This window comes from Anopheles cruzii, chromosome 3 (assembly GCF_943734635.1).
Source record: "Anopheles cruzii chromosome 3, idAnoCruzAS_RS32_06, whole genome shotgun sequence".
Taxonomy (NCBI): Eukaryota; Metazoa; Arthropoda; class Insecta; order Diptera; family Culicidae; genus Anopheles; species Anopheles cruzii.
The window spans coordinates 6,180,120-6,197,078 of NC_069145.1; the positions used below are offsets into that span (position 1 = coordinate 6,180,120).

The 16,959-nt window shown below is 47.9% G+C and overlaps 4 protein-coding genes across 4 annotated transcripts; 2 read left to right on the forward strand and 2 right to left on the reverse strand.

Annotated features, from left to right (window-relative positions):
* Positions 1–2,216: 2,216 nt before the first annotated feature.
* LOC128275395 (NADPH-dependent diflavin oxidoreductase 1) lies at positions 2,217–5,520 on the forward strand. The gene is made up of 3 exons (XM_053013876.1): positions 2,217–3,131; positions 4,519–5,006; positions 5,063–5,520. The coding sequence occupies exons 1-3, from the start codon at positions 2,294–2,296 to the stop codon at positions 5,489–5,491; spliced, it is 1,755 nt and encodes a 584-aa protein (XP_052869836.1). The 5' UTR covers positions 2,217–2,293; the 3' UTR covers positions 5,492–5,520.
* On the reverse strand, positions 3,352–4,293 carry LOC128271930 (U3 small nucleolar ribonucleoprotein protein IMP4). Its single transcript, XM_053009616.1, has one exon. It carries the CDS (start codon positions 4,291–4,293, stop codon positions 3,352–3,354), a length of 942 nt encoding a protein of 313 aa, XP_052865576.1.
* Positions 5,521–5,550: 30 nt separating the features above from the next.
* Positions 5,551–6,636, reverse strand: LOC128273262 (THO complex subunit 3). The gene is made up of 2 exons (XM_053011198.1): positions 6,393–6,636; positions 5,551–6,330 (listed from the first exon to the last, which is right to left on the reverse strand). Exons 1-2 carry the CDS (start codon positions 6,579–6,581, stop codon positions 5,551–5,553), a joined length of 969 nt encoding a protein of 322 aa, XP_052867158.1. The 5' UTR covers positions 6,582–6,636.
* A 2,459-nt stretch (positions 6,637–9,095) lies between these two features.
* Positions 9,096–16,476, forward strand: LOC128272142 (equilibrative nucleoside transporter 1). Its single transcript, XM_053009891.1, is given in 7 exon segments — positions 9,096–9,452; positions 11,177–11,290; positions 13,016–13,146; positions 13,221–13,360; positions 13,836–13,981; positions 14,043–14,275; positions 14,341–16,476. Coding segments are annotated over 7 exon segments (1,497 nt in total). The 5' UTR covers positions 9,096–9,358; the 3' UTR covers positions 14,980–16,476.
* The last annotated feature ends 483 nt before the right edge of the window (positions 16,477–16,959 follow it).

Genomic DNA, 16,959 nt, shown 5'->3' on the forward strand with positions numbered 1-16,959 from the left:
AACTTCAATTTGCAACTTTGTATGGAAGCGAACCTGCCGGAGTGGAAAGTGAAACGATGTGCGGACAATAATAAGTAACAAAACAGACCATTCAAATAATCCATTCCATCAACTACTGTTTCAATCAACTGTCAATGTATTAAAGTAGCGGTTACACAAGCTAAACAAACGTAGAAAAAGCAAAGGTCGATAAGGCACCGCGAGCCGATCATTACTAAAGGAAACTCTCTTTCCAGCATACAAACAATGTACCCATCTTAGATAGAGTAAGAAAACAATTGCACAACAAACGGATTGTACTCAATTTCTTTCTACACACCTTCGCATCGTTCAGAGACAGTGAAGAGGGAGAAAATTCAAACAATTTAACGTGCAGTGACCCCACAAAAATGGTATCGTGTAAATATGGGTACATTGGAAACATTTGAGCACTTTTTGAACCCAATCTTCTCTGAGTGTAAAGCTTGCCGCAACAACCAAAAAGAAAACAAACAAACGAGCAAAAACTAAATGCAGAAAATTCTAATCATTGTTCAAAATTATATAAAAACACAGAAAGGAACACTGGGACAGTGCTAATCGATACACACTACAACAGCGACTAACGTGACACAACTTATCCGTAGTCAATAGGGTGCGGCTGTTGTGAAACCGAACTAAGATGGACGCCGGGCAGACGGTGTACACCTTCACTTAAATAAACTCTTTCTAACCGTAATTGTAAATTTAGCATGAAAAAACTCAAAATAGGCTGGCGAAATGCAATTCATTCAAATTACACTACTCGGACGCACTGCGGCGCCGAAGCGGTGGCAGATCATTCTACTCTTCTTGTCTTTGAGAAGCGCACATAATGAACGAGAATCATCTAATTACGACAATAATGGACAATAAAGATAGTGATGACGATGATGATGATGATCGCATATACATACAAATATATATATATATATATACATACCTAAGACTAAGCTGAAACAAAATTTATAATTATACATTGTACATGTAATTTTACAATCCTTTACGAAATTAAACTAAACAAAAGGCGCCGAATTACCGTTAGAATTACAATTTTACCACACAAACAATAGCAAACGAAAAGCAGAAATGGCCAGAAAATTGGAGGCCATAGTCGCTCAACCTAATGTGTGTCGTTATTGGTACAGCTGAGCGACAAAAAACGACACAAAGCTTATTGTTTGTTGATTTTTTTTCTCGGTTGATTGCTGTGCAACTAAACACGCTACAGCTTCGAATGATGATGTTCCGTTGAAGTTTCGCAAACCGTGCAATTAAGCCGCGCTAAAAAGGAAGACAATAACCAAAAGTTTGGGGCTAACCAAAAGACAGTTCTTTAATTCGTGAAAGTTGGACGTTGCATGTTCTTTGTTGTAACGGAGGGAATGAAACGAAATGCCCATTACAAAAGCCAACCGTCAATTACATGACAATAATTATATTACGGCAGTACGAAGAAAGCAAATAATGGGGAGAAGAAAGTTTGCCAAACAATCCCGCTGGGGCGAAATACGATCACACAATTTGGAAACAGTAAAACGAAGAGTGAAACTGCGAACAACATTCACGCAGCGTACGCAGGAACAGCAGGGCAACGAGCACAAATTCTAAAGAGAACGGAACACCGAAAAACCAATTGTGAAACAAACTTAACTAACTCAACTCCGCTCTAACTTTCAAACGGTTCGGCGTTTGGCAGCAACTGCAAACCCGCTCCGGAGCACAATAGGCATGAAGGCGGGCGGCCGGGCGCTGGCTTGCAGCAACAGTGGTGCAACGGGAGTGCACAATTAATGGTAAACTTTACAATTACATCATGATTGTGAGACAATAAATCCTTACACGCTAACTTAAGAACCATGCATCAGGCGCAGCAAAAGAAGCGGCAAGCACTAGTTTTAAATAAACCAGTAACGGTAACTATGCAAAATGTCCACAGACTTATGCGTGTGGTAGCTAGACTTTTACTTCCTTGTGTTACGTCCGCCATGAAAGAAAATCCATTTCCGATGTCTTAATGCTCATCTCTTTGCACATGGTGCACGTGTTCCGTTTTTGCGCGCTTAAAATCGCCGACCTATCGAAGCATGCGACACGAACAGCCGCGCAGCTGTCACTTGCCAGTCAGCTGATTGGGAACAAAGCTCGCGGGTTCGTTGACCAAACGTCGACCCAATATAAACACACGGCTGTGTTGATTGCCTTCACCGTAGTGCCAATCTTCAGAACTCGCGGCCGTGCACCAGAACTCCCCCAGAGGCTCGAGGGCGTAACGATGGCACGCAAACTGACCATTCTGTACGGTAGCCAGTCGGGAACGGCCCAGGATCTTGCCGAGCAGATATGGCGCGAATCGAAGATGTACCACTTCCGCGGTAACGTCCTGCCGATGGACGAGTACGACGTGTCGGAACTGATAGGCGAGCGGTTTGTGGTGTGTGTGTGCTCTACCTACGGCCAGGGTGAAGAGCCCGACAATATGAAGCGGTTCTGGAAGTTCCTGCTGCGCAAAAGCCTCCCGGCTGATTCGCTCCGGGCGGTGCACTTTGGTGTGCTCGGACTGGGCGACTCGCGGTACCCGAAGTTCAACTATGTGGCCAAGAAGCTGCACAAACGCTTGCTGCAGCTCGGTGGCGGTGCCCTGTTGCCGGTCGGGCTCTGTGACGATCAGCACGACCTCGGGTACGGGGCCGTGTTTCTGCCGTGGATAAACCAACTGTGGACCGAGCTGGGCAAGATTGCCCCCCTGCCGGCTGGTCTACACAGGTTAAGCGAAAGCCCACGAGAGTATCGGTGGCATGTGGTGACCACGGATCATCACGCCGATCGGAGCCGAAACATTGGGTTCGATCTGTACGCGGAACTAAAAATGCCCAACGGATTTCGGACGATGGTACGAGAAAATCGGCGCACCACGGCACCGGACCACTTTCAGGATGTGCGGTTGATAACGTTCGAAAAGAGCCCGTCCGTCAGTTGGTCCCCGGGGGATGTGCTCTACGTTCGACCGCACAATTCGCCGGAGTCCGTCGATGGGTTGTTTGAAATATTCTACGACCATGGTATCGCCTTGCACCGGGACACGAGCGTCGAGGTGAAAGCGATCGATTCAGGTGAGTAGCGAACACACGTAACGATGTTTTGACTCAACTTCCGTAGTGACATGCGGACTGCACGTTCGAAGGGCACGTTATCGTTAGGTGCGACTGCGATTACCGGTTTGCAACATTGTATCGGAATGGTCTTTATCTCATTGCGAAAGGGTAGATATAGAATAGCTCCAGTGCTTAACAATATTTATTGGACCAATTTTGCATAAAGACGCGCGAGGGCCTACCCTTCCACTTCATCTTCCTGCTGCCAGCCATCTTCGTCCGAGAGAAAGCGCCGTTTTGCGGCCGTATTCATGTACGGTCGATACACCCATTCCGTGTCGGCTGCATCGAGCTCATCCAACGTGCCGAGCTTGATCTGGTAGAGTTTCAGCTGGAACCTGGGACCTACTTCCGTGAGCTCGAGTTCGCGGTCCACCATCCGGTACGTGTGGTGCCGGAAGCTGATGTAGTCATCGTGGTTGGCAAATGTCAGCACACGCTTCGAGTCCTCCTTGGGCACCGGGAACAGGTAGCGCAAGATCGACATCGTCCGTTCGGCCAGCTTTGTTTTGAAGTTGTGAAAAACCAGATGCGGCTTTTGCTCGCTCATCGGCCCAATGTCCGGTATGTCGTGGCGCATCACGACACCGGACACGTTGAAGCACGCGGTCGGCCCGTACGGCAGGTGGCAGATAATAAGATTGTCCGGTACGCCGTGGTGTTCGTGCACTACGATGAAATCCGTCACGTTGTTGGCCCGGCACGCCTGCACCAGTTGCTTCATCTCGAAGTTACCACGGTTCATGCGCTGCGCGTTCGGGAAGATCAACCGCAGCTCCTTCACGAACTGCTTCAGCTTCGACGATGGATCGCGGGACGTGGTGATCATAATCTTGGGGTCTTCGCATCCCGCGTAACGATACTCGTCGTCCTTCGAGTCGACCGTGTTCGCCCCACCACTGACACCGGCAATTTCGGCCGCCCGTTTGGGGCCTTCGTCGGTCCATTTGAGTTTCTCCTGCAACGCCAGGGCATCCTTCTTCAGGTCGCCATGGATCGGAATGTGTTCCTCGAGCGATCGTTTTATGCGCTCTTTTTTATCCTGCTGCGTTTTATGTCGTCCTTCTACCGCTTTACGGTACAGGTATTCCCTGCGCAAGCGTGCCTGACGGCGTAACATGGTTTAATTTTCGGTGCTATTTAACGGCCACCAAGAAACACACTTTCGTTGCCGCCGGGGTGCGAAACGTAAACAAATGCACGATGCCGACCGAATGACAGTTCGTGGATAGCAAACCGAGTTGAATACTACAAAGAAGTGGAGAACGTCAAATGCACCATCCCCTCGTTTTGAATCACATGGATGACAAAGTTTGTTCAAATTGTGTTCCTTCTTTTGTTTCAGAAATGCCGGTACCTTGCATTCTACAGAAACCTCTTCCGCTGTCGATCATTGCTGAACAGTACTGGGACTTGACGGCAATACCTCGCGCCCGAGCCTTTACCATTTTGGCGAAAAAATGCGACAACGAGCTCGAAAGGGAAAAACTTCTCGAGTTTGCCAGTATCGAAGGACAGGAGGAACTGTTTTCCTACGCCAATCGACCACGACGGACGATTCTGGAGGTGCTACAAGATTTTCCACACGCCACCAAATGCCTCTCGCTGGAAGCGATGTTTGAGCTGTTCCAACCGATCAAACCGAGAGCGTTTTCGATTGCCTCAGCCGCGGCCAGCAGCACAATTCAGATCCTGGTTGCAATTATCGAGTACAAAACGAAGCTCAGCGTGCCCCGTCGAGGTTTGTGTTCGCACTGGTTAAAGCAACTCAAGCCGGGCGATGTAATCGGCGCTTGGGTTCGTAAAAGCACATTCCAACTTCCTGCGGACAAGGTTCGTCAAATCAGGGTCAATCGTGATGTGCGCTCATTTGCATTTTTACTTTCCAGAAAACTCCTCTCGTTATGATTGGTCCCGGAACCGGATTGGCGCCGTTTCTCGGTGTGCTGCAGGAACGTGAACTTTCGGAAACGCCGACCGCCGGGCCATTGGTTCTGTTCTTTGGGTGTCGCAGTTCTACCGCCGATTTCCACTGCGAAGCCGATCTCAAGCGGATGGAACAGCATGGTATGCTCAAGCTGTTTTGTGCCTTTTCGCGAGATCAACCGGACAAAGTTTACGTGCAGCACCTTATTCGAAGGGAAGGTGTGCTCCTGAAAAAGCTGCTGATAGAACTCGGCGGTTGGGTGCTCGTTTCGGGAAGTTCGAAAAATATGCCAGAAGCCGTAAAGGAAGCGCTAGCCGAAGCGATCGGTGACGCGGGCTACGTAGAGGAGATGATCAAAACCAACCGCTATCAGGAGGAAACTTGGGCCTAGTTAGACACATTTTACATGGAAATTTACTGTTGAAGACTTACAAGTTATGTATTTGTTTATTACTCCGAGAAACCCCACACTTTCAAGCTGCCCGCATCCCGGCGCCGATCGTTCGTATCCTTGTCGTCGCAGGCGTACGCCAATATGTACTGCTTCGGGTGCCAAGCGACGGTGAAGGTGGCCGCATCGACTGAAATGTCGGACACCTTTTCACCCGTCTCGGTATCGCCGATGTCGATGATCAAATCCTCGCTGGCCGATGCCAGCAGCTTCCCATCGTGACTGAACGAAATCGTTCGGACGGGCCAATCGAGCCGCGAGAACACGCGCAAACACGCCAGCTCTTCAGCGTCCCACAGCGACACGAGTGCGTCGGCCGAACCGGTCGCAAAGTACTTGCCGGTGGGATCGAACTCGATGCAGATACACGTGCTCGGATGGGCCTTCAGGATTTGCTGTAGCTCCAGATTCGGGTAGTTCAGTATGTGCACACAGCCCTGGCCGTTGGTGAGAAAGAACAGGTCACTCCCGTTGCTCCAGGCGATTTCGTTCACCTCGAAGCTGAATTGCTCCTCGGCCCGTATTTTGTGCGTCCGGGTGTCAATGAACGTTACGAGATCCTCCTTATTCCCGACCGCTATCGTGTTCCCATCCGGTGACCAGGTAATGTTTATGTTTTCGCCCTTCGTATTGATAAACGTGGCACACTTGCCCACGCGCACATCCCAGATGCGGACCGTTTTGTCTCCACTGGCGGTACTCAGCAGATCCGGCATCGACGCATGCCAGCACAGCTGATCCACCGAACCCGTATGGCCACGGTAAGTGTTTTCTTTGTTCTGTAATGCGACATTAATTGTAGTTGTGGACCAATTTTCGTAGCAATGCAGCAGCAACGTACCAATCGATCACGGTCCAGCGTAAACACGGCCACCGTTTTGTCGAACGAACCGGACGCCAAACGACGCCCATCGCAGTTCCACCCGACCGAGTGCACCTTGGCCGTGTGCGCTTTCGATGCTTCTCTGGTTTTGTTGTGGCCTTTAAAGTACTCCTGCAGTTCCTCCAGCTGCGTTTTGGTGCTCACCATCGTGATTTGTGTAGCTTTTAACCACTTGTTTTATTTAACTATTCAGAACGCCTGCTATGTGTTGTTTACTTGCTTTGACAGTTGACACCCAAACAAAGCCGGCAAAATCCAGGGTTGACGGTGAAGCCAGGGAGTTTTGGACCAAATAGTGCAGGGTTCACTTGAGGCGAAACTGATTGGCGCCATTCGATGCTTAGCTCGAATTGAGCATCAAAAGCATCATTTTCATGCTGCAGGAACTGTTACGAATCAAATTAATTCTCTAACCTGTGTTTTTTAACATTATAACAGAAAATGGCAGAGCAAACAATCGTTTCCCCGGCAAAATCGTGCCCAAATTCAACTGTCACTTGAAGCGCCAATTTGAGTTTTTTTGTTTTGGTCAAAAATTTTGGCTCCTAATGCTGTCGTCTGCCTTCAGCAATGTTTGGGTTAGTCGCACGAAGCGAGAAATAAAAAGCGGTTCCGTGGCGGCGTGTTGCTGGCGGAGAATGCTATAATCACGTGTGCCGAATCCGCAGAAAGTTGCCGCTTTGCGGTGCCAAACTTGCCGTTGGGTGGTGCGAAAGTAAGGTAAGCGAAAGGAACACCTTCTCGAGGCGCGATTCGTTTTGCTACTGATTTACTCTAAGAAGCTTATCAGCGCTTGCCTTTTGTTTGATCGATCAAATGCGAACGCTGATACGGCTATATCCAACACAAAGGCGTACTCGCCCCCTGCGAAGACAAAGTGTGCCAATTTTCAGGTGATGCACATTTATATTGGTTAGCAAAGTACGCTTTGCGCTCAATCCGGGGCGCGATGCGAAGGGATCAAATTGCAGCGGCGCAGGGATGTGTTCGCATGCCTCAGCAGCGTCCTGACGAATGGGTTTTTAATCGTTTCACACCGGCAGCAGCAGCAGCAGTATCGTTGGCAGCATGGCCAGTCTGCAGTCTCAGCACGCGACATCTGTCCACGTCAAATGCCAAAGCACCGAAATGTGCTTTGCTAAAAATAGTTTTTCTATCGAATCGATGCCTAAAACATAGTCGGCGGTGGCGGCAGCAGTCGTGAACTGCGACGGATCGACGACATGTGACAGTGCCGTTCGAGGTTAGAGTGGTAGTGACTTCCGGTAAATGTGAAGCTGTGCCGGTAAGGACCTGCAGTGAAACCCTCGGGGCCGCGAGAGCCCATGTGCCCAGAGCAAACATGCAACATCGCCCAAAAGCCTCGCCACCGGATCATGGGATGACATGGGGCCCTGTTGTGTTATCGTGGCTTATCGTCTGTGGCGGAACACTGCACTGCGAAGCGCAAACATAGTCCGGATAGATTTATCGTTCTGCAGCTCAACAAGCGATTGCAATTGCGTCACTGTAAAAAAGCACATGCTCTAAAAGGGTGGCGCTGCGCAGTGGTTTCGCCATGTGATTTCCTGGTACTGATGGCGCCAAGAACGGGAGAACCTTATCGACCGATTGGCGGTAAATACCCTTGCACGTGGACCAACGTACCGGGAAGCTTTACGCAAGACGCAACGATATCGGCGGTGCCTTTTGCGCCCCATTTATGCGCCGTGCTATCGGCGTGTAAACAAAGGTGTTTCGCGTTTATAAGAGCACGAGAATTTGGCTGAAATCGATACTGTTTGCCGGTATTTGTTGATTCACTCGCATCGTCACGTTTTACGCTCGAGGCCTACCGAGACCGTTCGACATTCCGCCCCTTATCGGGTTGGACTCGTATCACGTACGACGTTACGATGTACGTTAAACGGGTTAACCCCGGGTGGGGAGCGGTGCCCTGCAATTAAATTAACAGCAGCTTCAATTGAACCTTCGATGCATTGAATAAAATCGTACGCACAGTCATAAACAATTGCTACAAATTGCATTGCGGTTGCCGCACATGGGTTCGTGACACGGTGCAGCCCATTATCGTTAGTCGGTCGCCGATTGGAGCCGCGCTCCATCTGGCCAGGCATATTGTTGGAGCAAATTATCACAAAAAACAAACAAGCAGACCAGTCGTCAATAAGCCACTGGGGGATTAGCTCTGCTCCTGTCTTGGTCCGTTATCAGGTCCGACTTGTGTGCTCCAGATGCGTACCGTAAGGAGATGGCTCCAAGAGAGAGAGTATGCAAACAGAAACCATCAGTCGAGCATAAACGATCGGTGGGTAAGGTTCTCTTGCATCATAGCCTGATTGTTCCAATCGAACAGCTAGCTATCGACCCATCGACAAGCGATAAGGGCGAGAGGACCCTTGTTAATTGATTGCTGTTTCTGGGCACAACACCGCTGGCAAAGTGACCAACAGGTTGTGGTGCACAGATCCTACCATTCAGATATCTCCATTATCATCGGCCGTACGCATCGGCCTGCTTCTATCTAATAATGATCTGCCATTGTTTCGATCTATTTCCAGACTGATTGGAGGGTGGCCTGTGGTGACTGTGGAGGTCCAAGGACGAACTGGAATCTCACTCGCGACCATTCGCTTTCAGCCGACAAAAACGGACGTGAGAAGGAATAGTTGAACGTAGCTGATAGTAGAATGCATTAAATTGTAGCGCTGGGAAACATAAACGGTCTAATCTTGGGAAGTTCCACTCCTATCGAGCTTTGACGCTCAAATGTTGGTAAACCGGAGCGTCCGCTAGTAATACACGTCGCCAGTGATCGCCCGAAATCGATCGTAAACGCGGCACTGTTGTAGTCCATCGGGCACGTGGACTCGAAATTGACCGCCAACAGTCGTTATTACAGACCACCATCGACAGACCCGAGGATGGCCTCGTACGATAGTCAAAATCTTCTATCGGGCGGCGGCCGCACAAATGGAAGCATTAGCGTCGTTAGCAACCGGGGTAAGTAACTTTGGCGTGAATCGGCAGGCGCGCTGGCCAACACCAGCGCTGGCCGAATAAACAAATAGAAACGCCGCCTTATTGCTGTTTGGTGGTAGCGCGTGAACGATCGTGATTTTTAGTGAGAACGACGTAGTGGGTGTCCAAATTAGATGGACGCTAATTTTAACGTTTACGTAGCCCAGAAGCGAAGAGTGACCCGTATGAGGCGGGTATGAATACCGATGTTGTGCACGAACCAAATCAGGGCTCAGCAAAAATGATCCGCCGGCGCTGGCTAAGTTTTAGTACACACTGGAAGTGATAAGAATTGATGGAATATTATACAATATGAACACTCTTATCGTTATTAATTCCGCGCTCTTCTTGCTAGTTGCCAAAGAAACAGGACGTTGTTTGATAAGCCTCCATATGCTTGTGATCGATCAGTACGCTAGAAGGTGGTACGTCGGCTGGATGAAATGTGTATAACGCGAAACATGCTCCTTCAATGAGTAACTTCCCCCTGTTGATTGGCACCGAGCGGTGGACGATAAATAATTTATGCACGCGCCAGGAAACGATACCATCCCACGTGCCGGGCCGGCAAGTATCTGTCATTAGGCGCAAGGGTAGAGAATTGAGCCAGCATCTTATCCCTACCCGCTTGAGCAATCATAATACGTTCATGAATTGGTTGTGTCCGGATGATCAAAAGACATTCTTTCAACACCCCTTCGCTCTGCGACCGTTACACGCATTCTCGCTCAATTGATCTATTGCTCATCCATTCCGATGGGAGAACGTGAAAGAAGCGGCGGCAAGGGCAGCACCCTCTCCCCGAAGCGGAGGGGCTTTTGAAGCGTGTGACGGTATAAATAGATCAAATTTATTTCGTCCATTCTTCACGCACGCCACGTTCTGAAGAATCAATTCACCAGCTTCGCAATCACTCATCCCCCCTCGGTGGATCATCAATTCCAACGTGGATCGCGCTCGCTGAACGATCCTCTTGGCGAAGATCGCGCAAATGGCTCGTGCGATTTTGGCTTCAAGTACCAGACAGCATGTGATTATCCTAACGCCGGGCACGATCGTGATGTGGCTGAGCACGGTGCAGTTGACACTGCGGGCCGTTATTTATTAGAGCTCGTCGGCTCTAATTAAAAGTGATCGAGATTTTCGTTTGGCGCATCGGCGAGTGGCCAAAGGCTGATGGTTGATGAGCGTGATGAAAACGATCGCGAGATTGTCTTATTACTTTCTCGGGGGAGCGTGACCACCGGGCAGGAGGCAATCTGTTTTGGGGCGGTGGCCCATAAATTAGCGCACGCGAGTATCGGACAGTTAATGGGTGGTCTAGGTCGATTTCCCCGGCGTTTTGACCTTGCCCTCGAATTGCTTGACCTTTTGGGTGGTACAAAATTACGCCAACTGACAATGTTTGTGCTCGGATTCAAAAACATAAGCTACCGCCGGATGTGATTGATTTGATGCCCGCTGCCAGAGAGGTCTTCTCTCGCAAGTTATGTACTTCGCGCGGCAAATTAAATTAAAAAGACAACAAGAAATGACAACAAAGTCTGAGAAACAGTAGAAACATCGCCCGTGAGGCTTTTAACCCACACAAATATATGAGTTAAATTTACAAAAAGTCACAGGTCATTGGTCTCCGCAGTAAAAGAAAAACAAAAAACATAGCTTTCACAGTTTCCACACTAATTCCTTTTCTTTTCCGTTTTAACCTCATCCACCTCTAGCCAACGGTAACAATGAAGCCGAAAAGTCACCGTTCTTGGAAAAGTCGGAACCGGTGCGACTCACGCCGGCCTGGGAGGAAACCAATTTATCCAACGATGAGCTCAATTTCAAAGGTAAGCTCTTTCCGAAAACGATATGCATAAAATGTGGGTTCACTTGCGCCTTCCACTTTTTTATGGCGAATCAGCGTTTAATATTACTTCTGGGTTGACAATGTTAGGCTTTTCTTAGTGTAGTTGTTTTATTGTAAGTTTCATCGTTTTATGGCCAAAACAAAACGCCCGCCACGAAGGAATGCGTGGGGATGGTGTTTTTTTGCTTTGCGGGTACATCATGCCTAACCCTTTGTGGCTGCAGAAATGTTTGTTCTCGGCACGGGGCCTGCGTTTTTTTGGTGTCGATTTCATGTCGGGAACAAAACATACGACCTGCAGACCAAAACAAGGTCTTCCTGCAGCAACAGGGTTTCTGGTGCACTCTCCTCGTGACTCTGTGGAGCTGCAGTATCAGCAGAGCCAGTTCGAAAGTGGAATACTATACGGTTCGAAGCAATTATGCACCATGCGAAAACTTTCTCAGATGCGCAATTACATGAATAATACCGCGTATAACAACACTTTTCCTTTCACAAGACTCGCCCGGGACAACAAAGGTAATCGGCAACCAATTCGATGTTCCAATCATTTTTGGGCACACTGAAACAAGTCCCCGAGCTTCGCATAACTCTCTGTCGTCTCGTACCATCCTCATAAATTATGAGGATTTTCAGATCCTGTTTTTGTGCCTTTTTTTTCTTAATTTTCGATAATCGATTATTAGTATTGCAGAGTATTGAAATTTTTCATATTATTTTGAATCACGCAGGGATCGTATCGCATCACTGTAACGGTTTGGCCCGAAAAATGTCGAAGGAAATTCCTCAATAAATCGAAACTGATTAATAAAAAATCGTAAAAAATAGTGACTCATAAAGTTTTTTAAGCTTGAATATAAATGAAAGTTGAAACATGTTCTCTTTGTGTTGTGAATAGTTGACAGAGCATAACTTCCAAACGGGCGAAAACAGAAACGATCGTGGTATGTCATGAAGAAACGCAGCCGTTGTCTGGACACAGGGGGATTCATCATGATACCTGGCGGCGATCGAAGAGAAGCAATTTCCTTGAAGTTTTCCTGCGGCGCGATGTTACGGTGGCCATTGAAGATTGCGAGAGTAATCAAAGCATCTTATTCTTCTCGTGTCTGCCAGCGCGCACGGTGGACGATAAGAAAACCGGTGCAACAAGCAATTTCGTGATGTCAGAATTCACCATGGGGACTACCGCTCCCATGGTGCGGCGGGACATGGCGCAAACCAACAGCAACAAGATCAGTCTATAATTTTTAAACCCCCCTTTTTTTGCTCTGGCCCTCCAACAAGCCCTCTGGAGCTTTGAATCTCTCTTCCGAGTTATTCTGCATCGTTGCGGTTCATCGCGGTTTCCTTTTCGTCCGCTGCATTATCATCCTCCAGACGCGCTCTCTTCGGTGGAATTCCAGTGTCAGTTTTTCTTCTGGCGCGAGAGTTGCTTCGGAGGTCCCCGTTGTTTACGGAACCACGCTGCTATTATCGCGAGAGGCCTCAGATTGCGTGCCTTCGTCCTCGCGTGGACCGAGGGTATTTTGCGCCCAACCGCCGCTTGTTGCTTCTCTTGGGCACGTTTGCTTCGACAGTCGAACTCGAGTGCCGTCGCCAGAAAGAGCTGGACCCCCGTTTGCTGCTGGCGTGTGTTGTGTCTTTGTGTTCGGAATGCTTTTCACGCTGTACTATCTGCTAACGCGATGGAACCTTCTTCCAGGGCTGACGATGGAGCGAGCGAAAATGCAGCTCAATCCACCGAAGGACAAAATGCTGCTCGTCTTCATCGTTCTGATGATCCACGGCATCGGTACGCTAATGCCGTGGAACATGTTCATCACTGCCAAATCCGTAAGCATAATCCTGGGTTTAGTCTCCCTCTGCTGCTTGACCTTAATTATGTTACTTTTTGTGGCTTTTAACAGTATTTCGTAGATTACAAGCTTAGTCAAAACTACACCGGTGTCGAGTCGGAATATGGCACATACTTTCTATCTTCCCTCGGCTTTGCATCGCAAATTCCGAATCTTTTGTTCAATTGGCTCAACATTTTCGTCAACCTTGGGTAAGTACACGCTCCTTCCATTTTCAACCATGGTCATACTGAGGGAACTAACTTTTGAACTGGTGAAAGAATACAATCGACAATTGATCTAATTAACACCGATGAACGTAGGGCCAACGTTAACGAACACGATAACCAATTAAATAACCGTTAACCGGCGTACTGGCCCACGAATGTTGAACGCACATTTTACGACCCTTCATTTTCGGCAATTATTTGACATTAACCTTTGTAACCTTCGAAAAATGCTGCCAGCACTGGCGTATTCTTACGTTTCAAACGTTTCGTCTAAATAATACGAAAACATAACCGGTGTTTGAAGATTGCCTATATCTAGGCGCTGTTGGAATCTTTCGAATTCCGTTCAAGTGATACGCCTGAAGTTATGCAACGCGTCAATGAAAAATCCCACTTCAAAACGTTCAAGTTTCTGTGGCTGGTTTTTACATAACTTCTCCATGTTTGTACCTTTCAGCGGTAACCTTACGAAGCGTATCGTCTACAGCATCATGATCGAAGTGATCGCCTTCGTCGTGACGGTGGTGCTGGCCATGATCAACTCGTCCGAGTGGCCGGGAGCGTTCTTCTGGATAACGATGACCACGGTGGTCATTTTGAACAGTAAGTCGTTCACTGGGTGGTTTGATCCGTGCTAACCGGGGGCCCGCTTTATCCATTCCAGTGGCCAGTGGTATCTACCAGAACTCGGTGTACGGAATGGCGGCGAAGCTACCGTTCAAGTACACCGGTGCCGTCGTGCTCGGTTCCAACGTTAGCGGTACGTTCGCTTCAATCATCTCACTTCTCAGCTCCGAGTTTGCCTCTTCCGTGCGAACAGCCGCGATCTACTACTTCATCACGGCCATGTTCGTGCTACTGCTGTGCTTCGATACCTATTTCGCGCTACCACTGAACGTGAGTGAGATGGCCGTGGCACACCCTTCCGATCGCACCACCTATAAACTGTTTGTCTATTGCAGAAATTTTATCGCTACCACGAGCTGATGAACGAGAAAGAAATGGAATCGAATAAACGGTTGAACGCGGGCGCACGGCCTCCGTACTGGACCATCTTCAAGCAAGCGTTTCCGCAGTTGTTCAACGTGTTCTTCGTGTTCTTCGTCACGCTGTCCGTCTTTCCGGCCGTTCATTCGGATATCAAGCGCATGGACAGTGAATTCCCGGTGCCGGAAAAGCTGTTCGTGAGCATTTGTTGCTTCCTGACGTTCAACGTGTGCGCCATGCTGGGCAGTTTGACGACGTCGTGGGTAACCTGGCCCAAGCCAAAGTACCTCGTGTGGCCCGTCGTGCTGCGCGCCGTCTTTCTGCCCCTGTTCCTGTTCTGTAGCTATCAGCCACTCAACATCACTCGGGTGCTGCCGGTGTACATCGACAACGATTGGGTGTACTGGGGAATCGGCATCGTGATGGCCTTCTCGTCCGGCTACCTCAGCTCGCTCGGTATGATGTACGCACCGCAGTCGGTCGAACCGCAGTACGCGATGACGGCCGGCATGTTTGCGGCCGCCATGCTCATCACCGGCATCTTCACCGGTATTTTCTTCTCGATGCTGTTCCCAATGTTCGTGCAGCACAACTTCCTCGACTGGTTCCACTAGGCCCGGCGTTGGGGAATGGACGTGTACGACGACTACCTGTCGTCGTAACTGCATACGTACCATTCTCAGGATCCTTGCGGCTCTAGACCGCTGTACGCCGGTCGAAGGGCGTTCGATATCTCCTATCTCACCATCCGCTCTTGCCTTTTTGGCACACCTGTTACTATTTTAAATTCTGTCGTGACATGGGGCGGGAAACAGGGGGAGTGTCTGTTGGGATCGGCCAAAGGGCTGGGAGTGTGTGGTAAGAGCTCCGAACCATATCACAGAATTAACAGGAAGTGTGCAAGAAAGAAGCACACGCTATCGCGACGTGGTGGCTGAACTAAAGTCGGAACCGCTGCTGCCAACTTTCAATGGAAATCTCTCATTAGTTTAGGTGGTCAGGGGATAATTTCATGCTTTGATTTGATAAGTTTTCATTTTTCCATTTTAGGCTTATTAGTTTGGATAGGTTTAGCTAGTTCCGCTTCACCGGGGAAGGAGTGATATATCTTTCGGTCTTCGGGAATGGACCGCAGACTGATGTAGTAACCAAAAATATTAGTGAACCAAACGCAAACAGCTGGACGACACTTTTGGAGCGCTTTAGAAATTATTTGTAATCGTCGTCCATCTCTTATTTTTGGCATTTACACAACGAATGGGTCACAACCCGGCGCCGGAGTGTTACGTTAACAGTTTGGTAGTGTTCAAAGGTTAGATGTTAGAGCGAATGCACTGCTGAATTAATTCTGTAGCCAGCGACTGATTTCGAATGGTGGAATGATGGGCCACGAGTCATCCTTTTCGGTGGATACCAGAGAGAACATCTTCCTTTTTACCGACGGTTGTTAATGGCTTTTAGTAGCAACAATCCCATTTCTGCCGAATGCATCGAATTGTTAACGAACACGTTCAATTTATTCTTATTCTACGTTTGTTTTTGCTCAACGTCGCTCTAGTCGAGCATCGCTTTAAAGTAGGGTTTAACATATGACCAAATTTATCTTTTAGTTTGTATGCTAAAGTTTAACACAGCTCTGCTGGTGAACAATGCGCAGCGCCATTATCATTGGTTAGTAGCTATAAGTTTTTTTTGCAAATTTCTGCAATTTTGTGCTTGGTTTTGCTTTCAATTATAATAGTATCCTTTTCATTTAGAAAGAAGTAAGAAACACAGGGACAGTAACACAACTTAATCAGAGAGGCGAATAAGAGTCGACAAAGAATCGAAAAGCGTTATTTCTCATAGGAATTAACTTTCAATGTCTATAAAACAGTTTGTTTTAGTAACACATTATTTTCAACCATAGAAAAGGCATTGTTCTAGGGAACGCATATTATTTCTGACATTCACCCGTTTTGTTGCACTTTGTGTTGTTTAAGATCAACTCGTTCGACTGCTCAATGTTTCCGCTAAAGAAACTCTAAATTACATGTTGATACCGTGTAGCAGCTCTACAGAGCGTAAAACATGATTTAGAATTACATCTGAATGAATTAATAAAATGTATTGGTTTCATTATCATATGATTTGACCGGTTTTTCTTCTTTTTACCTGCCATCCCTCACAACCCCGTTTCAGTGTTGTTTGTGACGTACCAGTGGTTTCAACAGACTTCAGCAACCACCACGCGATTCGTTTCTTCTGAATAGTGACAAAGAATTGTTCCGTTAAACACCTTCGACCTAATACATTACTTGAACAAGTACATAATCTCACCTAGTAAAAATCACACATTATTCTACACTCCTCCTTTACTAGTATCTTTAAGCCCACTTTTGAAAGAGACGAAAGAGAATGTGCGAAAAGGTTACTGACGTTTTATGGATTCAAAAGAACATACGAGAAAGGTCCTGCATACCTGTACTAGGAAGAGACCATTATTGATAGTTGAACAATCCGAGATAGTACCATTTCCGTAGCATAGTTTTAAAACGTTCAGCGTTACCGAACGACGACCGATGGCTCAGAAGCAAGAGCTCACGTAATAGCAA